This window comes from Odocoileus virginianus, chromosome 9, assembly GCF_023699985.2.
Source record: "Odocoileus virginianus isolate 20LAN1187 ecotype Illinois chromosome 9, Ovbor_1.2, whole genome shotgun sequence".
In the NCBI taxonomy this organism is placed as follows: Eukaryota; Metazoa; Chordata; class Mammalia; order Artiodactyla; family Cervidae; genus Odocoileus; species Odocoileus virginianus.
In genome coordinates, this window is record NC_069682.1 from 48745531 (window position 1) to 48772023 (window position 26493).

General features: G+C 39.6%; 1 protein-coding gene and 1 long non-coding RNA gene across 4 annotated transcripts in view; one reads left to right on the plus strand and one right to left on the minus strand.

Moving 5' to 3' along the window:
* The window catches only part of LOC139036700 (uncharacterized), a 54362-nt gene extending 52004 nt beyond the window's left edge, over window positions 1–2358 (minus strand). Inside the window, exons 1-2 of the long non-coding RNA XR_011489534.1 lie at window positions 2284–2358; window positions 2072–2180 (exon numbers count right to left, since the gene is read on the minus strand). This is a non-coding gene — a long non-coding RNA (uncharacterized lncRNA). The remainder of the gene's footprint in view (window positions 1–2071; window positions 2181–2283) is intronic.
* Window positions 1224–26493, plus strand: part of ATRN (attractin) — a 180632-nt gene continuing 155362 nt past the window's right edge. For 2 of the 3 annotated variants that reach the window (XM_020877059.2, XM_020877060.2), the window contains exon 1: window positions 1225–1742. In XM_020877059.2, coding sequence (XP_020732718.1) covers window positions 1372–1742 — 371 coding nt within the window. In that variant the 5' untranslated portion in view covers window positions 1225–1371. Of the gene's footprint in view, window positions 1743–26493 lie in introns of all 3 variants that reach the window. The other variant, XM_070472354.1, reaches the window with a different exon arrangement.

The window sequence follows — 26493 nt, forward strand, 5'->3', positions numbered from 1 at the left end:
TTCTTCACTGACTTGGTCCCGCAGCTGGGATGGATCTATCAGATTTTTGTGTCTTGGATCTCAGTTCTTGGTGTTAATTGGGCTCCTGCTGCTGCTGCTGCTGCTAAGTCGCTTCAGTCGTGTCCAACTCTGTGCGGCCCCATAGACAGCAGCCCACCAGGCTTTCCAGTCCCTGGGATTCTCCAGGCAAGAATACTGGACTGTGTTGCCATTTCGTTCTCCAAATCGGGCTCCTACTTTTCCTCCTAATGCTCTCATTGTGGCACAGTGGAAAAGAAGCTGCAGGTCAGGACTATCAAGAGCTCAAAATCAGAATTGCTGAGTTGTTCTTAAGGTTGACCTGGAACGTGCACATCATCACTTCCCCTACTTTCTTCTTGGTTAAATCCAGTAACAGGTCCGTCCAGATTTCAGGGTTGGGGAACACACAAGGTTATACTGCCAGCAGGCATGTTTCATTGCGGATTACCAAAGTAACATGCTACCTGACAAGAAGGGCTTTAGGCGCAGACCTATGTGTTTAAAGCGGGCCGGGACGCGGAAAGGGGGAGGCTCCGGTTCCTAATTTTATGCTGCCCTTTCCAGATGATTGGAGGGCAAACAGTGGGGAACAAGGTAACCCCAAACTTCCTCTACAGAATTAAAGGTGCGGGGTCTGGTTTGCTACTGAATCAGGCTATATCAAGGAAAGCCTTGCTGTGTGTCTTCAGTTCTAGGCATTCATTGACCATAGGTTCTTAACACACGTGTTGCTTCGTTAACACTGTATTACAAAGGTCAAAGCAGAGGCTCGCAGCACTTCTACAGTACCGCAGCTAGTACCACATCACGACTCAGACTCCTAGGCCCCTTCTGCCCCGCAGCGAAACTTGGGGTAGAGTGATGATTGGAGCCAGGGTCCCTGGACAGCAGCGCTCAACTCGGCCGGCTTGGCTTAAGAAGCGACTGGCTCCGAGAAACCAACGGGAAGAGGGTGCTTCAGACTGCTACCCAGGCGCGGCCATGCGAAGCGAATGAATAGAACTAGAGCGCGAGAGCTCCTGGACACCAAGGTCGAGGGAGGGGGGGGGAGAAGAACTCTTTATGCCTTACACACATTGCGTTACAGGTCCGCCTTCAGGGAAGCGCGTTCCAGATGACGCTAGTCCGCCGGCCCCGCCCACGCACGCACGCACGCGCCGGCCCCGCCTCCCGCGCAGCTCTGGACCCGCCCTCAGGATTGACCGCCCGAGCCACCGTCCGCACAGTCCCGCCCCGCGCGGCCAGGCGAAGCTGAGCCGGCCGTGCGGTGTCTGTGTGTGTGTGTGTGTGTGTGTGTGTGTGTGTGTGAGGGTATATGTGTTCACGGGACACCGTCTCAGCCCCGGGAAGATGGTGGCGGCGGCGACTGAGGCGAGGCTGAGGAGGACCGTGGTGACACCAGCGCCCACGAGCAGGAACGGCAGGCGGTGTCGGGACTGGGACGCGTCTAGGGCTGGAAGGCCGGGGCTGCGGACCGGGCTGCGCCTCCCACGGCGGCGGCGGCGCCTGCTGCTGCTGCTGCTCCCGCCGCTGCTGCTACTTCCCTGGGCTGCTGAGGCCGCGGCGGCAGCGGCGGCGGTGTCGGGCTCAGCCGCAGCCGAGGCCAAGGAATGTGACCGGCCCTGTGTCAACGGCGGCCGCTGCAACCCTGGCACCGGCCAGTGTGTCTGCCCCGCCGGCTGGGTGGGCGAGCAATGCCAGCACTGCGGGGGCCGCTTCAGGTGAGTGGGAGATAGTATCGGAGGTCGAGGCTAAGGGGCGCTCAAAAGACGGCCCCAGGCCGGAGGCGGATGCCCCACAGAAATTGGGGAGAGGAGGGCTGCCCCATCATGTTTCAGGACCACTTGCTTCCAGGAAGATCTTCGTCTCTGGCCTGGGGTCTTCGGTACTAGAAGTTGAAAAGGTGCTAGGAAGGGTGGGGGCACCCCAAAGGGACGAAAGCTACGTGGGACGAAAGCTTACGATTCCGAGGAGTATCAAAGCCAATCTCTGAAACTGGGCCTCTTTCTGAAAAAACGAGGTAAAAGAAAAGGTGAGAGAGCCAGCCTACCTTAACACTTCTTTTGAACATCCCCTCGTTCTCCAGGGTCTGATGAGTTCCCGGACTTATTGGAGATGGTGGGGTACTCTGAAGACACAGGGCTCTTGGAGAGATTTGTCTGGAGATAAAAGGGAAACGGGTTGGACTGTGAGATATTAGAGATAGAAGAACTGGTGGTTACTGGCTAAAGGAAGTAAAGAAACTAGCTTTTGGACGCTCACTGGAGGAGGCCGATTGGAACAAGGTCTGTCGTGGAGAGGGCGTCGAAGGAGGTTCTTATTTGCCCTGGTTTCTGGAAAATGTGGAGTTCTGAGTTGGCCTGGTTCAGGGCAGTACCTCTTGGAGAGATCATTCGTTAATTAGTAGTAACTATTATTTGCTTTCCTTGTGCAAGGATTGCTGGATGATACAAATAGATTAGCCAGACTTTCGTCTGGTCCGCAAGGAGTTTGGAATATAACTAGAGAAAAATCTGTTACATAGATAACCCAAATCATAAGGACTACATGCCTTTGGCTGATATTTGCTGAACATTTTTGATGTCAAATGTGGAGGAGTGGGGAAATACGGAGAACAAGACAGACAGGGCCCCTGCTCTCATAGCTCTCACATTCTAGAAGGGAGACACAGTTAAGAAGCAAACAAACAAAATAAAATAACAAATAATTTTTTGGTAAACGCTGTCGAGAAAATAAGACAGGATAGAGAATTATAACCAGTTGGTAACTTTAGGAGAAGGCTCTCATTTGAAGTGACATTTGATCTGAGACATGAATGAGGCAAAGGAGAACCTGTGGGAATTCAGGAGTGGAGAAGGTGTGATTAGCTGAGGGAATGCAGGGATATTTTGAGGAGGAGATGACACTGATTTTGAACTTTTGAGGATAAGTAGAATTTGGAAATGTGGAGCTGGAAAAAAAAATTCCAGATGGAACGAAGGATACAAACAAAATTGTGGAGACCAGAAGTGAAATATTCTAGTGCCAAGGTATATAGAGGAGAAGTGCGAGAGAGAAGTTTGGAGAAATGCGAGAGAGAAGTTTGGAACAGTAGAATTATAGGCTCATGTAATGTCATATCTTCAAGGGAACTTGGAGAACATTGTGGAGATGAGCTCTTTGTTGTTTATGGAGAAAGCAAGTGATTTCAAAATAGATTTGTACAGTATGGCCAGCCTTGTACCTTTACTTAGGGTTCTGGGTAATATAATTCTGGCTCATGAACTACATTAATTTACCACAACTTGTTGAGGGCAACTCTGGATTATGTTATGAAATTACAGTGGTTAACAGGACAGACACAGTCCAGCTCTATACAGCTTATATTCTAGTTTTCGAGTAGTCAATTTCTTACCATTTTTCTTAAAGCTGTGGAAGTGAAGAGAAGGGAGCAAATGGAGGACTTGATTTAATTTGGAAAAGTAAGGTTAGTGAGGCTTTTGAGTTGTGATCTGAAGGGTGAAATCCCACTACCTACACGGGAGGTGGTCCACTAAAGGGCCGGTGTGTACAGAGGCTTGGAGATGAGAGGGATCATTTCAGGATGGATAGAAAGCCAGGTGGCTTGAGCAGAGAGAGCAAAGGGAAGCATGGCAAGACTGGAGGGATAAGCAGAAACCAGGCCACGTGGAGCCCTGTCGGTTGGGTTGAGAGTTTTGACCTTTAGCCTGTGAGCAGTAGAATAGCATTGTTCATCTTGTTTTCATGACATTACAGTCATTACAGATTGGAGTCAGAGCAGGAATGGCCTTTGAAGATGGGACCAAAGCGTTTTTAGTTTGAGCACATCCATGATCAAGTGAATGGATTGTTGGCTCAGAGGGGAATTTTTCAAGTTCTGAAAATTTAGGATGCCTTGGTAGGCAGTGGGGGCCCACAGGGTGGGGAGGGACATACGTTGCTAGATCAGTCTGTCTATAATGTTTGGAGAAGGACTTATTTTAAGCATGAGAGATGATGGGCAACTAGATTGGAACCTTGGTGTGGGTCAGGTCAGGAATAATGAGAACTTGAGATAAACTGTAGGAATGGAGGAAGGGATAGGTGCTAGGTGGTATTGTAGAGGTGAATGACTGATCTTTGAAACTGGCTTGCTTTTGGGAAGAGAGGGGGATGGTGAGGGAACGAAAACTAGACCCTATCTTAGGTGATTGAGGGGATGGTGATATCATTAACAGACGCAGGGACACAGGAGGAACAGGTTTGAGATGTTTAATTTTGCACACACTGAGGTTGGAGTACTTTCAGGATTTCCACCTGTGGGACAGGTGAAAGTGTTAGCGTCATCTACATATAGAGAGAGCAGGTCCAAGTGTCCATGAGGACGGTCCAGAGGATTGGAAAATTGCAGGTTGGCTCAGATGGTGTCATGTGAGAGTGAAGGGGCTTCCCAGGTTGTTTTGGACGCTCCATTTGAGCCAGTTCCAGCTAGTGTCAGTGCTCTTTTCTGGGCGAACAGTTAAGACCTTCATTCTGATAATTTCATTGTATTTTGTGGGCTTCTGAAATTTGCATTTTAAAAAATGAAAGTAAGAGAAACATGTCTATAGTCTTTAAAAAAAAACCCTTTCGTTAAATTTTTAGTTGTAGGATTTTTTAGGGGAAGAGTGAAATGTTGGTTTTGGTTCTATGTTAGTTTGTATCTTTATTTAACTTACAGACTTCTTTGTTATTAACCTAAGAGACATTAGAATGAATACCTTTCTGGTTTGGGTCAGCATCAAGTTGGGTGTGTTTTTTAAGCCTTTTAGTTCCATAAATCCTGTGTTACATTGCTCTAGTAAGATCTTTTTCATTAGTTGAAAGGAACATAGGATAATAATAGGATTAGATTCACTAAAGTTATCACTGAGTCCATACCACATGCCAGAGACCTGGCCAAACATTTTCATGTATATTGTACCATTTAATCTTCAGGATAACTCTGAGGGTGTTGTTTAAAATTTGGATTATTGTGTGGTTGTAATTAGAAAGGCAGTTCATTTTTTTCCCCAAATGTAAGATACTGTAGAAATGATTAATTACAGAGGATAAGGTTAATGGTGTCAGTTTAATAAAGATAACTATGAAATCTTTTGTGGATGATTTCCAGAGCAGTGCCACTTCCATTCATTTTTGTGTGATTCAGTAATCATGTTTTTTCTACTTGTGATATCACTATCAAAGTTTTTCTTTAGAGGATAAATATATCCCATTGTTAGAAAGTAAAGATGTTAAGCTAAAAAAAAAAGATGTTAAGCTCATTTATGATGTTAATATGCACTTAATTCTTTTAAGTTCCTGCTATACAACTTTTGGGCAGGTGGAATACAGTAACTTACTGAGAACCTGGTGGTTTAGGCGCTAAGTCACATCCAACTCTTGCGAACTTAGTCCAACTATATGGACTATATAGCCTTCCAGGCTCCTCTGTCTATGGGATTCTCTGGGCAGAAATACTGGAGTGGGTTGCCGTTTCCTTCTCCAACACGTTGAGAAACAAAGAAGGAAAATAGGTTTGTTACAACAGGAAAGCTAGCATTAAAAAAAAAATCAAATTCATTGAGTCTGTCTGAGGATATGCATATATACTCTTCTGAGGATATGCATATATTTTTGTAACTAGTGAAGTGAAAATTCTTGAAAATAAAATATGGTAAAAAAAAAAAAGGTAAAATAAATACTTATCTTGTTTATGGTAATTACTAAGAGGAAGTAATCGGAAGCCCTAAATTTATGTTTATGAATTTTCCCAGTAGAATATAAGCCCATGAGGGCGGGGATTTTTATCTCTTTTGCTCACGGTTATATTTCCAGTGCCTAGAGCAGTGCCTGAGACATAGTGCTCAGTAGCTATTGTTGAGTGAAGGAATGAAATTCTGCTATGTATATGTATTTCTTTTTTTTTTTTTTTCATTTATTTTTATTAGTTGAAGGCTAATCACTTCACAACATTTCAGTGGGTCTTATCATACATTGACATGAATCAGCCATGGAGTCACACGTATTCCCCATCTCGATCCCCCCTCCCACCTGTGTATATGTATTTCAAGTCATATGTATTATGACTTTTAGAAATGTACCTGAATGACTGCCATGTTTGTCTTTCTGTCCTTTTATTTTTCCTAAATTTCATTGTCTTATTTTCCACTGTTTGTTGGGCATCTTTATTGGGATATTGTGCTGTTACCTTGTATTGAGCCATACTAAAGACCAAACTTGTTATCATTAAAAAAAAAAGAAAAAGTGTTAAAAAAAAAAAAAAGTGTTTTCCTTTGTACTTCTTATTTCAGTAGCAAATCCTAGTGTAGATAACCAAAGATCAAAATTTAGGAGTAGTCTTTTGCTCTTTCTGTTTATTCTCCCTTCTTTAAAGTCTTAGAAATGTGTTCCTTTCTGTTCTTTCCGCTGCCACCCTAGTGCACCTGGCCCTTCGCCTCCTTGCTGACCTACCTCTGTTGCACTCTGGTTGGTTTCTTGCACCTCCGGAATCATTCTGCCTTATGTCATATAATCCCCTGAGAACTTACGTTGCTGTCTTGCTCAGAATCTTTTTTTTTTTTTTTAACTCCATTATCTGTAAAATGACCCTCAACAGAAGGCCCTCAAATGCTTTACATATAACCCCTTTTCCCTAACCCAACTTTTCTACTTTGTAATAGTTTTTCTGCATATTTGCTAAATTCAGCACCCCTCTTCATCCCTACCCCCACATTCTTTCTTTTCTTCTTTATTATCTAGATTCTACCTCAAGGCCCATCTTCAGTTCTCTATAATCTAGAACAGCCAATTCTCTGAAATCATGCTTGTTACCTTTTGAGATGAGCCATCAGCCTGTTCAGTTCATAAGTAGCTTCTGATTGATTACTATATGTTATATACTGTGCCCTGACTTGAGGCTGTGAAGGTGGGTTAGAATCAAGTCTTGCTTTCCCCTTGAACAGCTCATAATTCTGAAGGGTTGATTGTTAGCTCTGTGCACAGGCTATTAGAATTTAATAATATAAACGTGGGCAATATGTGGTACTGGACTATTGTGTGGTGGAGAGACTAACTGTGCTGTGGGTGCTGGTGGAAAGTGTCACAGAGAAGAGAACATTTGGGCAGATCTGAGAAGTTTAGTGTAAATAGACAGTCTGGGGGAGGACACTCCAGAAGGAGCAAAGAGTTTGTGCAAAGTCAGAGAATCATGAACTGTTCTTACTTGTGTTAGTTTTCTAAGGTTGTGGTACAGAGTACTATCAGTTGGGTGACTTAAAACATTACATATTTAATCTCTCCTAGTTCTGGAGTTCAGAAGCCTGAAATCAGGTGTTGATAGGGTGATGCTGTCTCTTAAGGTTGCAAGGGAGAATTTGTTCTGTGCTTTTCTCTTAGCTTCTGAAATTGCCAGCAATGCTTGGCATTCCTTGGCTTGTAGATGAGTCTCTTCAGTTTCTGCTTCCATCACTTCCTTCTCACATGGCACTCTCCCTGCAGGTCTCTTCTCTTCTTGTAAGGACACCAGTCATATTAGATGTATGAATATGACATTCACTTAAGTAAATCTGCAAAGGCCCTGTTTCCAGATAAGGTCATGTTCACAGGTCTTGTGTGGTTAGGACTTCAACATATCCTTTGCAGTGGCATAGTTCAACTCACAACACTTAGAGAACTCAACATAAATGGGTGTCACTGGAGCATAATTTGTAAGAGATACAGTGGAAGGGTGTGAGACTGAAAGGTGTAATTGATTTTCCCTTCTCAGTCACCTCCAGCTTCAAGGTGCATCCTTGACCTAGGCTAAGCCATCAGAACATGCTGGTCTCTGACTTTGGTGATTGTTTTGAAGTAGGCATGTCCTAAGGTGACTCAGTTAGAGTGAATCTCAGGACTTTTGCTGGAGACCTCTCTTCTGTGGGCATTTATGAAGGAGATGTGTTGCTGTCTTCTGTTTGTGTGATGAGGAGGTAGGGCCTAGAACTATCATAGCCAGCATTGCTGTTGTGATTGGAGCCTACTTGAGGTCAGAGCAGTTCCTAGAAGAGAGAAGATGGTAGAACAATGGAGCTGGAGACCTGATGATATTCTGACTCTCTGGATAAGTCCTTGACTGAAGCTGTACTTTTTGGTTTTATGAGGTACTACAGGCCATGTTTTTCTTAAGTCCAATTTATATTTCCTATCCCTTACAATATAGAACAATCCCTAATATACAGAGGGACATAAGCCAGATCATTAAAGTATTTTTTTTAAATTAATTGTTTATTTTTGACTGTGCTGGGTCTTCATTGTGGTGCATGGGTTCTTTGTTGCTGCCTGTGGGCCTTCTCCAGTTGTGGCGAGCAGGGGCTACTTTCAGATTGCGGTGTACAAGCTTCTCATTGTGATGGTTTCTCTTGTGGGTCTAGAGTTCATGGGCTTCAGTAGTTGCAGCACGTGGGCTCAGGAGTTGCGGCGTTTGAGCCCTGGAATGCAGGCTTAATAGTTGTCGTTCACGGGCTCTGTTGACCTGTGGCATGTGGGATCTTAGTTCCTTGACCAGAGGCTGACCCCATGTGTCTTTCATATGGGCAGGCAAATTCTTAACCACTGGACCACCAGGGAAGTCCTCATTGAAGGCTTTATATTCCACACAAAGGAGTTTGGGCTTTATCCTCTTATTTTGTATATTCCATTCTATTCCAAGCTGTGCTGTGCACCTTGCAGTATCTTAATTCCCTGATCAGGGATCAAATCCTTACTATTGGCAGGGAAAGTGAGGAGTCCTAACCACTGGACCACCACTGATATTCCCTGTTTTTGTTTTTTAATTGAAATATAGTTTATGTACAATATTACGTTAGTATCATGATCACTATGATAGGTCTAGTAACTGTTCCCATACAAAATTACTGCGATATTATTGACCACATTCCTTATGCTGTTTGTTATATGCATGCTTGCTCCATTGCTTAGCATGTCTGATTCTTTGAGACCCCATGGATTGCAGCCCACCAGTCTTCTCTGTCCATGGAGTTTTCCAGGAAGGAATACCTGAGTGGGTTGCCTTTTCCTCCTCTAGGGAATCTTCCCAACCCAGCGATCAAACCCACATCTCCTGCATCTTCCCTGCATTGGTAGGTGGATTCTTTACCACTGAAACACCTGAGAAGCCCCATAAATTGCATACCCGTGGCTTATTTATTTTATAACTAGGTGTTTGTAACTTTAAATTCCCTTCATCTGTTTCACCCCTACCTGGGCCTTATCCTCTTGAACTTGATAACATTACTGACTTTTTAATACTGAGTCTTCCAATGTTCCAGTCATGTTGGGCACATGATGCAAACCCTAAGTTACCACAGGCAGTGTTTTTTACTTGTTTCTTTGATTCTGCATGACTGGGATTGCCAACTTCCAGCTTGGGTTCAGGCTGTTCTCACTGTCCTATACTTCAGCTTTTTTTTTTTTAATCTAGTTTCAAAGGCTCATTAATTGTCACTCTATTTGTGAATTGTATTGGATACACTTTCTGTCAGAATTTTATTTTTGACAGCTGTCCAACTCAGGCAAACTTGAGAGAAAAAGATAGGAGAGATTTATTGGTTTATATGACAGAAAAGTCCAGGGAATATTGTTGGCTTCATATGTGGCTAAATCCAGGCAACCTGTTAGTCTCTCTCCTTGCCTCTTTACTGGCCTCACTTGCAGGCAGGCTTTTCTTCAGGTGATGTCTCCAAAAGCTAAATAAAACTAGAAAAGAGTAGCTCTTCCTTAGGAGCGTGTAACAGATGAGGGGTGAGAGTCTCACTTGTCCTTTACTGAAGCAGTCACTGTGGCTCAGGTCCTGGGAATGTTCTGACCAATCAGACCTGAGTTGAGTACCTCTTGGAGATGGGGGTTGACGTCCAACTCCATTAAATGGCATGGACTGAGAAGGGAAAGGAGAAAAGAAAGCCCACATAACGTCACCAGAAAATGGGTCCAGTAGTGGGCAGGTGAGGACAGTGATGCCCCTGCAAATTTGTAGAACCTGCTATTTGGTGAAACTCAGTAAGTGTTGATGATGAAAGTTGAGAATGGTCTGGGAAGTATTGTATCATGTAATGAGATGCTGGTCCCCAGTTTTTATCAGAAATGCATAGTGGCGCACTATGTGGAATGTTGAGGTTACTGCAGTTAGAACTGTCCTGTGTTGATTAAGTGTAGTAAAGCCAAGTCATTGAATGGCAGTTACTAGTTTCTTGATTTTGTGACAAGGAAAACAGATAGGATTGTGGGAGTAGGCAACAAAATATGTGCTTATGTTATGTGAAGTTTTTATTTTGGGTGAAAACTTTATGTATGTAAAATACTTACATAATAGACCTTTAAAATTTTTGGCTGATTCCTGGAAGAGTTTTTTTTAGATGAATAGGTAGAAATATGTTCATTGAGTAAAATGAAAAATTTAGCATGAATGTCTTAATATAATTGCCTGAGTTATGACAGGGGCTTTCCAGGTGGCTCAGTGGTAAAGAATCCACCTGCCAATGCAGAAGATACAGGAGATGCAGGCTTGATCCCTAGGTTAGGAAGATCTCCTGGAGGAGGAAATAGCAACCTACTGTAGTGTTCTTGCCTGGAAAGTCCTATGGACAGAGGAGCCTGGTGGGCTGCAGTCCAGTGGGTCGAAAACAGTTGGAAATGACTTAGTGACTGAGCACACACACAAATTATGACATGTTTGAAAGCAGGTATCTGACATTTACACTTTACCTCTGTGAAAGGTTCCCAAGATAAGCAAATGCATTTTATTTACTACAGTGTAGAAGACAGATAAATATACAGGAAAAAAGCAGACTGTGTTTATGATCAAAATAGTTTTTACTAATTATGACTAACTTATTTAATAAATTTGTAGCATGGTTGAACAGAAATCATTGAGTTTTCTCTTTAAATTCAATCTTGTTTCTAAAACTAAAATGAAATTGTGGTTGTACTTTCCAAAATAATTGTATCTAGAAATTCATCAGCCACTGACCTAATATGAAATTTGTTTCTAATTTATATTCTTTACCATTTTCTGTGATTCCCCAGATATATTTTGGCATAAGTGACTCCTATTCATATACTGTATACTAATCTAATCCTTTGTTATTTTCTTCCTTCTATTTTTTCCTTTTCTCCCTGTACTTTTAGACTGGCCCTTTGTTTTTTTTTTTTTAAAGATTTATTTGGCTGTGTCGGGTCATAGTTGCAGAACACGGGATCTTAATTGCGTTGTGTGGGCTCTCTCATTGTGGCACATGGACTCTCTAGCTGGGGCACTCAGGTTTAGTTGCTCAGGCATGTGGGATCTTCCTGGACCAGGGATTGAACCTGCATCCCAGGCATTGTAAGGCAAATTCTTAACCACTGGACCACCTGGGAAGGCCCTAGACTGGCCCTTTGTTATTAGCCTGACGTTTTCTAATTTTTCCCCCTCAGAGTGACTTTCTTTTATTTGTCTTGCTTTTTTCTTTTTCCTCATTTTATCAGAGTCATACACTTTTTAAAAAATTTTTATTTTATTTTTTTCCCCAATTATTTTCATTAGTTGGAGGCTAATTACTTTACAATATTGTAGTGGTTTTTGCCATACATTATATTAGTGTCATATACTTTTAACTGCCTTTTTTTAAACATGTGAGTCTCTGGTTTGATTTTATCCTTTTGGTTTTTATTCCTTAAGTTTTTTGTTGTTTTTTTTTTTTTTAAAGTACATTTTGAGTGAACCTTAATTCAGGCTATTTATTTACATTTTTACATGTTGTACAGGTTATATACTTAGATGTTTATTTTTGTCTCATAGAAGTTAATTTTAGTTATGGCTGAATTGCCTCTTTATTTTTTAGAATTTGACATTAACAGTGTACAGTTATTAAGTTGAATGAATTTTCCAGTGAATTCCTCTTGGTCCTTTTTGCATTCTAATGAAGAATTTTCTAATTTGTTTACTAATAAGTCTGTAAGCATTAGAGGCTGAAATTGTGTCAGGTACTGTTAAAGGACACAAAAGTCCCCTCTGGACCAGGTTTTCCTATAGTTTCTGATTCACATATCCTTTCACAAAAATGTATAATCTTGAAGACTATCTTAATTACACATTAAAAAAATGTATCCTGTTTTTGACAAGATAATTTTAAATGGAGTTAAAAGTAATTTCCTATTAAAGGTTATAACATACATTTTGAACACAGCTTGTAATGATATTCACAATATAAAAAGAAAAATTTGACTTTCCCCTCTTTAACATGTGGGTACATGTTTAATGTATTTTTAGTTAACTGAGTAAGGAAAAGCATTATTTATAGATGAATAAAAAGTGACATTTAATTTGGGGATCACATGTATATTAAAATAGATACTGTATTTGGCTCTGCTTTATGCTTCAGGAATACACAACTTCCCTGTCCTTATGTTTGTTATTCATGCACTTGTGCTTTAAAATTATTTTTTAGAATTTTTTTTGGTATTATTTCTAAATGATAAAATGATAGTGGTTTTTAGCTGTTTGTAAGCATTGCTTTACAAATAGCATGCTTCCTGTGTGGATGGTTTTTCCAAATTTAATGAAAAGGCCAAACTGGTGGTAAATGTCACTTAATTTTCCCCTTTCACATTGGTTTTTCAAATATTGAAGACATCTTGCAAAGTTTCACAAGGATTTTGATCAGAAGGTTTAGCAATATCTTGAGGCAAATTTGCAGAATTAGATCATTTCATACCCTTCCCTAACATATGTTTAAACATCACGTGGCAGGGGTTAGTAGTCAGCTGCCTGTTGCTCTGGCTAAGCTGTGAGAAAATCACCAAGAGGAAAGAACGAAAGCAAACCCAAATGAAAGTCCATTGGGTTGATTAGTTGGGGTCATCATACCCTGCTAAGCTAAGGAAGAACATAGTGTGGACCTTGGAATGCCGGGTCAGTGCGAGTTCAGAATGCTGCTTGTGCACACACTAAGATATTTTCCCAAGGCTTATGCGAGTCTGTGGCCTCCAGCTAGGTGATAGCCCTTAGAAGAGAATAACAAAGATAGTTTAATCAATAAAATGGGAGATGTGACCAGGGCACAGGAGTCTGACTTCATCGTAGCACAACAGATGCTTTTTGCTTGCCGAGACACTAAATAAAGGTGATGTGGCTCTGAGGAACAGGGCTCTTCATCCAAGAGGTGTTGAGTCCCCCGGTCCCATCTTTAAAACTTTAACTCTGTCTCTGGTTTCTTTTTCCCAAACTATGTGTTGATCACTTTTAATCCCTACCTGCTGAACTAGCCGCGGGATCATGTTTTATGTGTCTCTTGTTCAATCGCCCAGTCGTGTTTGATTTTGCGACCCCATGAACTGCAGCATGCCAGGCCTCCCTTTCCCTTACCATCTCCCAAAGTTTGTCCAAGTTCATGTCCATTGCATCAGTGACGCCATCCAGCCACCTCATCCTCTGATGCCCTCTTCTCCTTCTGCCCTCAATCTTTCCTAACATCAGGGACTTCTCCAATGAGTTGACTGTTCACATCAGGTGACCAGAATACTGGAGCTTCAGCATCAGTCCTTCCAGTGAGTATTCAGGGTTGATTTCCCTTGAGATTAACTGGTTTGATCTCCTTGCTGGCCAAGGGACTCTCAAGAGTCTTCTCCAGCACCAGTTTGAAGGCATCAGTTCTTTGGCTCTCTGCCTTCCTTTTGGTCCAGCCTATGGAAGAGATAAAAAGAAAAATAAAATGAGCATCTGTGTGCCTGCAACCTAGCTTTTCTGAATTTTCTTCATATTAATATTATTATTACTATATAATAATAAATGTTATATGATATAAAATATTATAGATATCACTAGGGTTACTATATTACTCCTCCCTAATTCTGTTTACCTTGACTCTCCCCAGAGGTAACTAGTGTGGTGAAGTTGATGTTTTTCTCTTGCATGTTTCGTTTTCACTACAGATGCACAAATACACATGTATATATACACACACACACGCACACAATGCCTTGTTTCCAAAAATAAAATCACGTTTTCAGACTTTATAAAGTAGTCATTCTATAACTTCTCCCTACCCAACCTAGTTTTTCTATGCTTTTGAGATGTTTCTACCTTTTACCTGTTATGAATAATGTTGCTGTGAACATTCATATATTAAGTCTTTGGTTGATATATGGGTATGTCTCTTAGGTGTTTTCCTACCAGTGGAATTGCTGGGTCATATGGTAGCTTGATGTTTACTTTTTGAGGAAGTGCCAGGCTTTTTCATAGCAACTGTAACAGTTAACGTTTCTAATCGCACTGTGTGAGAGCTGCATTTTCTCCACATTCTCATCAGTGCTTATTTTCTGAGGTTTTATTCATACATTCATTCACTCATTTATTCATTTACTGTTATTATTTGTATAAATGAGTGAATGGTCATCTTAGTGAGTATAACTGGTATCTCATTATGGTTTTGATTTATATTTCCCTAATGAGTGTTGGTTTTTAGTATCTTTTCATGTGCCTCTGTGACCATTGGTATATCTTCTTTGGAAAAATGTCCACTCTAGTACATTGCCTTTTTTTTTTTTTTTTTTTTTAGTACATTGCCTTTTAAACTATTTGTCTTTTTATTGATGAGTTGTAAGAGTTCTTTATATGTTCTGGATATTAGACCCTTGTCAGATACATGATTTGCAAATAATTTCCTTTCATTTTGTTTCTTGTTTTTCTTAAGAACAACCTAATGCTTTTTGATATACAGAAATTTTAAATTTTGATGAAGTCTAATTTATTTTTTTCTGTTAATCATCTTTGTTTATTTTTCTCCTGTGCTATACAGTAGATTCTCATTAGCTATCAGTTTTATACATAGTAGTGTATATATTGTCAATCCCAGTCTCCTGATTCATCCCACCCCGCCACCTCTTTGGTATCCATGCATTTGTTCTTTATATCTGTGTCTCTGTTTCTGCTTTGCAAATGAGACCATTTGTACCATTTTTTCTAGATCCCACATATATGCATTAATATGTGGCATTTATTTTTCTCTTTCTGACTTACTTTGCTCTTTGTGGCAGTCTCTAGGTCAGTCCCATGGGCTATACAGCATGGGACCCATAGAATTCATGGAATTCTCCAGGCCAGAATACTGGAGTGGGTAACCTTTCCCTTCTCCAGGGGATCTTCCCAACCCAGGGATCTAACCCAGCTCTCCCACATTGCGGGCGGATTCTTTATCAGTTGCACCACAAGAGAAGCCCAAGAATACTGGAGTGGGTAGCCTATCCCTTTTCCAGCAGATCTTCCCGACCCAGGAATTGAACCGGGGTCTCCTGCATTGCAGGCGGATTCTTTACCAACTGAGCTATCAGGGAAGCCCTTAGGTCAATCCACACCTCTGCAAATGACCCAATTTAATTCTTTATTATGGCTGAGTAATATTCCATTGAAGAGTACCACATCATCTTTATCTCTTCCTCTGTTGATGGACATTTAGGTTGCTTCCATATCCTGGCTATTGTAAATAGTGCAGTGAACATTGGGGTGCATATATCTTTTTGAACTACCCCTCCAGCATTTTGGCCTGGAGAATTCCATGGACTATACAAACCATGTGGTCACGAAGTGTTGGACTGGAGTGAATGACTTTCACTTTCACTTTTCTATAGTTCTATCTCCAGGAGTGGGATTGCTGGGTCATGTGGTAGTTATATTTTTAGTTTTTTAAGGAACCTCTGTACTGTTCTCCTTAGTAACTGTATCAATTTACATTCCCACCAACAGTGTAAAAGGGTTCCTCTTTCTTCACATCCTCTCTGGCATTTATTGTTTGTAGATTTTTTGATAATGGCTCTTCTCACCTGTGTGAGGTGATACCTTATTGTAGTTTCGATTTGCATTTCTGCAATATTAGTGATGTTGAACATCTTTTCATCTGTTTGTTGGTCAACTGTATGTCTTCTTTGGAGAAATGTCTATTTAGGTCTTCCCCCCCTTTTTTGATTGAGTTTATTTTTTTTATATTGAGCTGCATGAGTTGTTTGTATATTTTGGAGATAAATCCTTTGTCAATGCTTTGTTTGCAGATATTTTCTGCCATTCTGTGGGTTGTCTTTTCATCTTGTTTATGGTTTTCTTTGCTGTGCAAAAGATTTTAAGTTTAATCAGGGTGCACTTATTTGTTTTTGTTTTACTTCATTACTCTAGGAGGTAGGTCAAAAAGATCTTGCTGATTTATGTCAAAGAGTGTTCTGCCTATGTTTTCCTCTTAAAGTTTTATACTGTCTGGCCTTACATTTAGGTCTTTAATCCATTTTGAGTTTGTTTTTGTGTATGATATTAGAAAAGTGTTCTAATTTCATTCTTTTACATGTAGCTGTCTAGTTTCCCCAGCACCACTTATTGAAGAGACTGTCTCTTCTCCATTGTACATCCTTGCCTCCTTTGTCATAGATAGGTGACCATATGTGTATGGGTTTATTACTGGGCTTTCTGTCCTGTTCCACTGATCTGTTTTCTTTTTTTGTGCCAGTACCATGGTCTCTTGATGACTGTTGCTTTGTAATATAGTCTGAAGTCAGGGAGCCTGATTCCTCCAGCTCTGTTTTTCTTTCTCAAGATTGCTTTGACTATCTGGGGTCTCTTGTGTTTCCATACTGGTTGTAAAATTTTTTGTTCTAATTCTGTGAAAAATGACTTCGGTAATTTGATAGGGATTGCACTGTAGATTGCTTTGGGTAATATAGTCATTTTCACAATATTGATTCTTCCATTCCAAGAACTTGGTATATTTCTCAATCTGTTTGTGTTGTTTTAGATTTCTTTCATCAGTCTCTTAAAGTTTTCTGCATTCTAGTCTTTTGCCTCCTGAGGTAGGTTTATTCCTAGGTATTTTGTTCTTTTGGTTGTAGTGGGAAATGGGATTGTTTCCTTAATTCCTCTTTCTGTGTATTAATTTTTTATCCTGAAACTTTACCAAATTCATTGATGACATCTAGTAATCTCCTGGTAGCAGCTTTAGGATTTTCTATGTGTGGTATCATGTCATCTACAAATAGTGACAGTTTTACTTCTTTTCTAATCTGGATTCATTTTATTTCTTTTTCTCTGATTGCTGTGAGTAAGATTTCCAAAACTACGTTGAATAATAGTGGCAAAGTGGACCCCACTGTCTTGTTCCTGATCTTAGAGGAGATGTTTTCAGTTTTTCATCAAGAGTGATGTTTGCTGTGAGTTTGTTGTACATGGGCTTTATTTTGTTAAGGTAGGCTCCTTTTATGCCTACTTTCTGAAGAGTTTTTGTCATAAATGGGTGTTGAATTTTAACAAAAAGCTTTCTCTGCATCTGTTGAGATGATCATATGGTTTTTTCCCTTAAATTTGTTATTATATCACATTGATTGATTTGCATTTATTGAAGAATCTTTGCATCTCTGGGATAAATCCCACTTGATAATTGTGTATGATCCTTTTAATGTATTGTTGGATTTAATTTGCTAGTAATATTTTGTTGAGGATATTTATGTGTATGTTCATCAGTGACATTGGCCTGCAGTTTTTTTTGTGATATGTTTGTCTGGTTTTGATATTAGGGTGATCATAGTCTTGTACAGTGAGCTTGTTCCTTCCTCTGCAGTTTTTTGGAAGAGTTTGAGAAGGATAGGTGTTAACTCTTCTCTAAATGTTTGCCATTAGGTTGGTGCAAACATAATTGTCGATTTGCACTTTTGAACTTTGCCATTTGATATTGGAATACATTCTTAAATAAATGTGGTTGTGTTATAAATCTTTTTAATGCACATTTTGCCCTTTATATTGTTTTGGTTATTACTTAGTGTTTATTTTATATTTATTTTAGACTACAGAAATGATGTTAGACAAAAAGCAAATTTGAGCAATTTTTTAATTTGAGTTCAAAATGGGTCTAAAGGAGTCAAGACAACTCGCAACATCAGCAACACATTTGACCCAGGAACTGCTAAGGATTGCAGTGGTGGCTCTAGAAGTTTTGCACAGGAGACAGAGCCTTGAAGATGAGGAGCACAGTGGCCAGCCATCAGAAATTGACAACAACCAATTGAGACCAGTCATTAAAGCTGATCCTTTTACAACTACACGAGAAGTTGCCAAAGAACTCAGCAACTGCCATTCTATGGTCATTTGGCATTTGAGGCAAATTGAGAAGGTGAAAAAGCTTGATAAGTGGGTGCCTCATGAGCTGACTGGAAATAAAAAATACCATTTTGAATTATTGTCTTCTCTTATTCTATGCAACAACAATGAACCATTTCTTGGTCAGATTGTAATATGTGATGACAAGTGGATTTTACATGACAACCTGCAATGACCAGCTCGCGGGGGACTGAGAAGAAGCTCCAAAGCACTTCACAAACCCAAACTTGCATCCAAAAAAGGTCACGGTCACTGTTGGGTGTTCTGCTGCCCCTCTGATCCACTGATATGTCTGAATCCATTACATCTGAGAGTATGCTCAGCAGATCAGTCAGATGCACCGAAAACTGCAATGCATGCAGCCAGCTTTGGTTAACAGAGTGGGCCCAGTTTTTCTCCATGACAGTGCCTGACCATACATGCACAACCTTCACTTCAAAAGTTGAATGAATTGGTCTTTCAAGTTTTGCCTCATCTACTGTATTCACCTGACCTCTTGCCAACTGACTACCACTTCTTCAAGCATCTTGACAGCTTTTTGCAGGGAAAATGCTTCCGCAACCAGCAGGAGGCAGAAAATGCTTTCCAGGAGTTGAATCCTGAAGCACAGGTTTTATGCTACATGAATAAACAAAAATTTATTTCTTATTGACAAAAATGTGTTGATTGTAAGGGTTCCTATTCTGATTAATAAAGATGTGTTTGAGCCTAGTTATAATGATATAAAATTCACAGTCTGAAACCGTAATTACTTTTGTACCAACCTAATAGAATTTGCTGGTGAAGCCATGTGGTCCTGGAGTTTTGTTTGTTGAAAGATTTTTAATCAGTTTCAACTTCATTACTTGTGATTGGCCTGTTCATATTTTCTGTTTCTTTCTGGTTCAGTCTTTGAAAGTTGTGCTTTTTTTTTTTGACTGCAGTGGGTCCTTTCTGCTGCATGTGGACTTTCTCTAGTTGTGGCAAGCAGGGGCTGCTCTTCAGTTGTGGTGCATGGACTTCTCAGTACGGTGGCTTTTTTTTCTGGAGCACAGGCTTTAGGGTGTGCTGGCTTCAGTAGCTGAGGCACACAAACTCAGTCATTGTGACTTGTGGGCTCTGGAGTGCTGTTCTAGTAGTGTGGCACATGGGCTTCATTGCCCCATGATGTGTGGAATATTCTGGGACGAGTTATTGAACCTGTGTCCCCTCCATTGTCAGGCGGACTCTTAACCACTGAACCATGAGGGAAGTCCAGAAGGTTGTACTTTTCTAAGAATTTGTACATTTCTTCCAGATTGTCCATTTTATTGACATATAGTTGCTTGTATTAATAGTCTCTTATGATCCTTTGTATTTCTGTCATGTCAGTTGTAACTTGTCCTTTTTCATTCCTAATTTTATTAATTTTAATTCTCTCGCTTCTGATGAGTCTGCCTAAAGTTTATCAATTTTGTTTATCTTCTTAAAGGACCTGCTTTTAGTTTCACTGATCTTTGTTTTTGTTTTCTTTGTTTGTTTATTTCTGCTCTGATCTTTGATTTCTTGCCTTCTACTAACTTTGTTGTTGTTCTTTTTCTAGTAGCTTTAGGTGTAAGGTAAGGTTGTTTATTTGAGATTTTTCTTGTTTTTGGGGGTAGGATTGTATTGTTATAAATTTCCTTATTAAAACTGCTCTTGCTGCATCCCATAGGCTTTGGGGTTTTGTGTTTTCATTGTCATTTGTTTCTAGATACTTATTTCCTTTTGATTACTTCAGTGATCTCTTGGTTATTTAGCAGCATATTATTTAGGCTCCATGTGTTTGTGTTTTTCTTATAGTTTTTTTTCCCCCCTGTAATTCTAACTTCATAGTGTTGTGATTGGAAAAGATACTTGATATGATTTTAATTTTCTTGTTTACCAAGGCTTGATTTCTGACCCAAGATGTGATCTATCCTGGAGAATATTCTGGGTGCACTTGAGAAGAAAGTATATTCTGCTGCTTTTGGATGGAATGTATATAATAATTAACTGTGTCTGGTCTAATGTGTCATTTAAGGCTTGTGTTTCTGTATTAGTTGTCTGTCTAGATGGTCTATCCATTGGTATAAGTGGACTATTATAAAGTCCTCCATTATTATTGTGTTACTGTTGATTTCTCACTTTATGGCTGTTAGCATTTATGTATTGAGGTGCTCCTGTGTTTGGTGAATAAATGTTTATAATTGTTATATCTTCTTGGATTGATCCCTTGATCATTATGTAATGTCCTTCCTTGTCTCTTTAAAGGCTATTTTGTCTGATATGAATATTGCTGCTCTAGCTTTCTTTTGATTTCCGTTTGCATGAAATGCATTTTACATCGCCTCACTTTCAAAATGTATATGTCCCTGGGTCTGGTGTGTCTCTTGTAGACAGCATATATATGGGTCTTGTTTTTGTATCCATTCAGCCAATCTGTGTCTTTCGGTTGGAACATTATAGCATTTACCTTTAAGGTAATTATCAGTATGTAGTGGAGTTTCCAGGTGGCACTGGTGGTAAAGAACCTGCCTTGCAATTTAGGAGACTTAAAAGATGAGGGTTTGATCCCTGGGTGGAGAAGATCCCCTGGAAGAGGGCACGGCAACCCACTCCAGTATTCTTACTTGGAGAATCCCATGGACAGAGAAAGCCTTGCAGACTACAGTCCGTAGGGTCGCAGAGTCAGACACAACTGAAATGACTTAGCATGCATGCACATATTGCTATTACATTTTCTTAATTGTTTGGGGTTTGTTTTTGTGGGTCTTTTTCTTCTCTAGTTTTTCCCACCTAGGGAAGTTCCTTTAGCATTTCTTGTAAAGCTAGTTTGGCAGTGATGAGTTTTCTTACCTTTTGCTTGTCTGTAAAGCTTTTGATTTCTCTGTAAATCTGAGTGAGATCCTTGCTGAGTAGAGTAATCTTGGTTGTAAGTTTTCCCCTTTCATCACTTTAAATATATAGTGCTGGTTCCTTCTGGCCTGCAGAGTTTCTGCTGAAAGATCAGCTGTTAACCTTATGGGGATTCCCTTGTATGTTATTAGTTGCTTTTCCTTTGTTGCTTTAATATTTTTACTTGCATTTAATTTTTGTTAGTTTGATTAATTTGTGTCTTGGCATGTTTCTCCTTGGGTTTATCCTGTTTGGGATTCCCTGCTGGACTTGGGTGACTGTTTCCTTTCCCATGTTAAGGAAGTTTCGACTCTAACATCTTCAAATATTTTTCAGACCCTTTTTCTTTCTCTTCTAATTAGAGACCCCTATAATTCTAATGTTGGTGCATTTAATGTTGCCCCAGAGGTCTCTGAGACTGTCCTCATATTTTTATTCTTTTTTCTTTGTTCTACTCCATGGCAGTTATTTCCATCATTCTTTCTTCCAGTTCACTCATCCATTCTTCTGCCTCAATTATTTTTCTATTGATTCATTCTCATGTATTTTTCATGTAAGTTTTGTGTTGTTCATCACTGATTGATTGTTCATTTCTTCTAGGCCCTCACTAAACATTTCTCTGTTGCCTCATTTTGTCTAACTGTGTTTGGTCTCCTTTCTGCAGGCTGTAATGTCATAGTTCTGTACTTCGCTTTTCCCTCTCTGCCCTCACTGAACAGCATATCTTAGAGCTAGTTTCGTACCAGTACATTTGAAAAAAAATTTCTTTGGTGTTCCATTGTATGGTTGTGTCTTAATTTATGTAAAGGTGTTGTTTGACCTTGTATACATGTCATTTCACACATTTCTGGGTCTTTTTTGTTTGAGGGAGGCGTCTGTCTGTATTTATTTGACTACATTGGGTCTTAGTTGTGGCATGCAGGATCTTCATTGCATCATGCGGGATCTTTTGTTGTGGTGCATAGACTCTCAAGTTGTGATGCATGGGCTCAGTAGTTGAGACAAACAGGCTCCCGAGCGTGAGACTTCAGTAGTTGCAGCACACGATCTCTCTAGTTGTGGCACGTGGGCTTCAGGGTGCACAGGTTTAGTACTTGCAGCGCATGGCTTAGTTGCTCCATGGCATGTGGTCGCTTAATTCCCTGACCAATGTCACTGTAAGGCAGATTCTTAACCACTGGACCACCAGGGAATTCCCTGGATCTATCTTTAGGTTTAGTTCTCAGAAGTAAAATTACTTCTTCAGAAGGATATGTGCATTTTAGATTTTGGTAGGTATTGCCAAAATGCTTTCCATAGAGATTGAGCCAATTTATATTACCAGCAGCAATTACGGCTTGTCTTTAACTTTCTTATTTCTGTTGAAACAGAAATTTAAATTTTCATGTAATCACTTTTATCATTTTTTTTCCTTTATGGCTTGTTCTTTTTTTTGTTATATTAAAAAATTCCTTTCCTTTACTGACCCTGTCAAGATATTTTCCTGTATTTCTTCCTCAACATTCAAGAAATTTGATTTTTCACTTTCTGATCTTTCATCTGCCTGCAGTTTATTTTTATATTTTATGTTTGTTGTAGTAACTTAATGCCACAGGACTGGGAAAGGTTAGTTTTCATTCCAATCCCAAAGAAAGGCAGTGCCAAAGAATGTTCAAACTACTGCACAGTTGCACTCAATTCACATGCTAGCAAAGTAATGCTCAAAATTACATTACTTTGCTGACGAGATCTATATAGTCACAGCTATGGGTTTTCCAGTAGTCATGTATAGATGTGAGAGTTGCACCATAACGAAAGCTGAGTGTCAGAGAATTGATGTTTTGAACCATGGTGTTGGAGAAGACTCTTGAGAGTCCCTTCGACTGCAGGGACATCAAACCAGTCATTCCTAAAGGAACTCAATCCTGAATATTCATTGGAAGGACTGATGCTGAAGCTAAAGCTCCAATACTTTGGCCACCTGATGCGAAGACCTGACTCATGAGAAAAGACCCTGATACTGGGAAAGATGGAAGGCAGGAGAAGGGGACGACAGAGGACGAAATGGTTGGATGGCATCACTGAAACAGTGGACGTGAATTTGACCAAGCTGTTCCAGGAGACAGTGAAGTACAGGAAAGCCTGGTTGCTACAGTCTGTGGGGTCGCAAAAAGTCAGACATGACTGAGTGACTGAACAACAATAAATAATTTTTATTTGGTAGCCAGTTGTTCCAGTCCCATTTACATAATGGTATACTTCCCTCTACCCCTACTGCCATATACAGATTTGAAATACACCTTAGTTACATAAAACTTCAAATTTCCCTTTGTTGTTTTCAGCCCTTTGTTCCTTTTATTTGAACAAAAATCCTTGTTGAGATTTTTAATTCAAATTTCACCAGATACTGATAGTACCCTGGAGAAATTTGTCATCTTTATGAATAGAGTCTTCTCATCTAGAACATGCTTTATATTTCCATTTATTTAGGTAGATTTTATATCTTTAAGTAAATTCTTGTAACTTTTTTCAGAATGGTCTCACTTTTTTTTATTGGATCTACAGTTTTGTTGCTAATGCTATACTTAATTGATTAGTATAGTAGATAGGAATGAAATTTTTAATTTTTATTACTTTTATCAGTATTACCATTATAACAGTAAGGAATATTTAGCTCATGAGTCTCTGTGGTTGTCTGGATGACTTGACTGATCTCTAGTGTACTTACCTGTTTGGGTCTAGGCAGGAGCTTAGCTGGGCTTTCTGGTGGAGATGGGGTGTTGCAACTCTCTACTCCTCCTTGGACCGGAAACTAACTGCTTCTTAAAATCATTGTAATAGGAAAGTGCAAAAGCAGAATTGATTTTCTCATATTTTTAACTTATATCTAGGAAGCCTTCCTAAATTCTTATAGTATTGATAGTTTGTGGATTCTCTTGTTTTCTGTTGTTATTTATGCTGCCAATAAATTGTAATACTTTATTTCTGATCTGTATACTCTGCTTCTTTTCTTGTCTAATTATTGAATTGTTTAAGATCTATATGACATTGTTGAATAGTCTTGTTTCTGACTTTAAAGAAATCCTCTAGAATAGTGCTCAATAATCACAGAGCTTTTGTCCTTTAATCTGTTAATGTGTTAAATTACACTGATGGGCTTTCTAATGGTTTGACCATGTTCATATTCCTGAGATGAACTCTTTATTTGGCCATGATATATTTTTTAATATAGATTTTTCTGGGTTTGTTATGGTAATATTTTGTTTTGGATTTTTGTATCTATGTTCATGAGCTTTTCTTTCGGTGGGAGTATCAAATTTTGTCCCCTGTCTTTATTTTGTCTTTACCCTTAAATGCTAATGTATTTGCAGACAGAATTTAAGACCGTCACCATAGAGAACTGGTCAAATCAGGGGGTTGGGCTAAGCTATTGCAGAAAAATAAACTTGGAAGAGGAGAATTTGACTTAGGGCATTGGCCTAGGGATAGAAGAGGGACAAATGGGGGTAGAAGAGGAACAGAAATAAGAGTGGTTTTTTTGTTGGCTGAGTGATTGGGGTAAGGTAAAGGAAGATTTGGTAAGCTTTGAAAGATTGGGTGGATGATGACAAAATAGCAGGGAAAAAAACCAAGAGGTAAAAAGAAGTGGATTTAATTACTTAAATTTTTAATATAGGAATTACTGGTCTTAAAATGGGCCAACCTTTGTGTTAGAAATATAGCTTGGGCAGTTGTCAGCATATAGATAATAGGTAAAGCTGTGAATGCATGTGGGATCATAGAGAGTTGGATGCAGGACAAGTCCAGTGACAGAGCCCAGGATTTGAGCAAAGGAATTGTCCCTTTTCTAGAGTCTTTCAAGGTAAATGATGCATAATTTTTTTATATATGAAAGTAATCCGTATTACTTTGTGGTAGTTTTGACTATCATTATGGATGGGTATAGTAGGATATCCTAACATTAAAGCATATAGCACTCATTTATAGTGATTACAGAGCATTGTTTTTTTAAAATAATTATGGCATGTGCTTAATCTGTTACATTTTAGGACTATTAGTATAAATTTTCATGGTGAACTTTTCTCATTGTATGTTGACCTTAAAGAAGAATTAGATCAAAAATGTTTAACTAAAGATGAAACTTTAGAATGTAGAAATATTTTTACTATTGGTGTCAAAAATTTAGCCACTTAATTTACACCTAGAAATTCCAAGATTGTATGTGGAAGATTTGTTCTTAATTTGGAGTATGTATTAGACTCATTTGTGGAGCTGTTAACGATGCAAATACTGTGCTAAATCCCGTCTGAGATGTTAATGTTGCAGCCCTATCATTGGTCATTTGTGTTCTCAGGCTCTGTGAGTGTTTTGCTGTCTGCTCAGTTGAGAACCCTGCATCACAGATTTGGGCAGGAGCTACACGTGGTGTGTTTTGTTTCTTTGTGACAGCAGAGGCCAGGATACCAGTAGGTTGTTGGTCTGTCCGCTTCAGTGGGACCATTTGCATTTTTATGTCAACTTAAATTATGAAACAATTCAATAGCAAGTTAGTCTTGGCTCAGATCATTAAGAGGACTGATCAAATAAAATATGGTATGTTCACGCAGTGGAGTACTATACATGGAAAGCTATGGAAAGGACTGAGGATAGTCTCCATATCAGCTATGTGGTCATCTCAAGACTATATTGTTAAATGGAAAAAGCAAAGAGCAAAATAATGGCATTGTATGCTACTATTTTTCAAATAAAAGGGCTCTATAAATATATACACCTATATTTTTGTGTATATACATAGATGAATCAAAGGAATGATAAACCAAAAACTAAGGAAAATGGTTACTCTAAGGAAAGAGAAGGGAATGCGGTAGCAGAAACAGGTGTAGAACCTAGACATCTGAATGTACTTTGTGGGTTGGGTTTAAGAATCATGCAAATATTTATTATAAACAAAAGTGAAAGAAATTGAGAGAAAAAGGCAATTCCTAAAAATCAAATGGAAACAGGAACATGAATCTAAATGTATATCAAGTTTGAGGCTAAGCACATAGAGATTATATTCCCTGGTGGCTCAATTGATAAACCGCCTGCAATGCAGGAGACCTGGATTCAATCCCTGGGTTGGGAAGATCTCCTGGAGAAGGGAATGACAACTCACTCCAATATTCTTGTCTGGAGAATCCCATGAACAAGGGAGCCAGGAGGGCTGCAGTCCATGGGGTCCCAAAGAGTTGGACACGACTGAGGGGCTAACACTTTCACACAGAGACTATTTCAAATGACTTTGAAGTATAGTAAATCGGACATAGGGCTTCCCTGGTGGCTCAGTGGTAAAGAATCCGCCTGCAAGGCAGGAGAGGCAGGTTTTATCCCTGGGTTGGGAGGATCACCTGAAGAAGGAAATGGCAGCCACTTCAATATTCTTGCCTGGAAAATCCCATGGACAGAGGAGCCTGGCTATCCATGGGATCCCAAAAGAG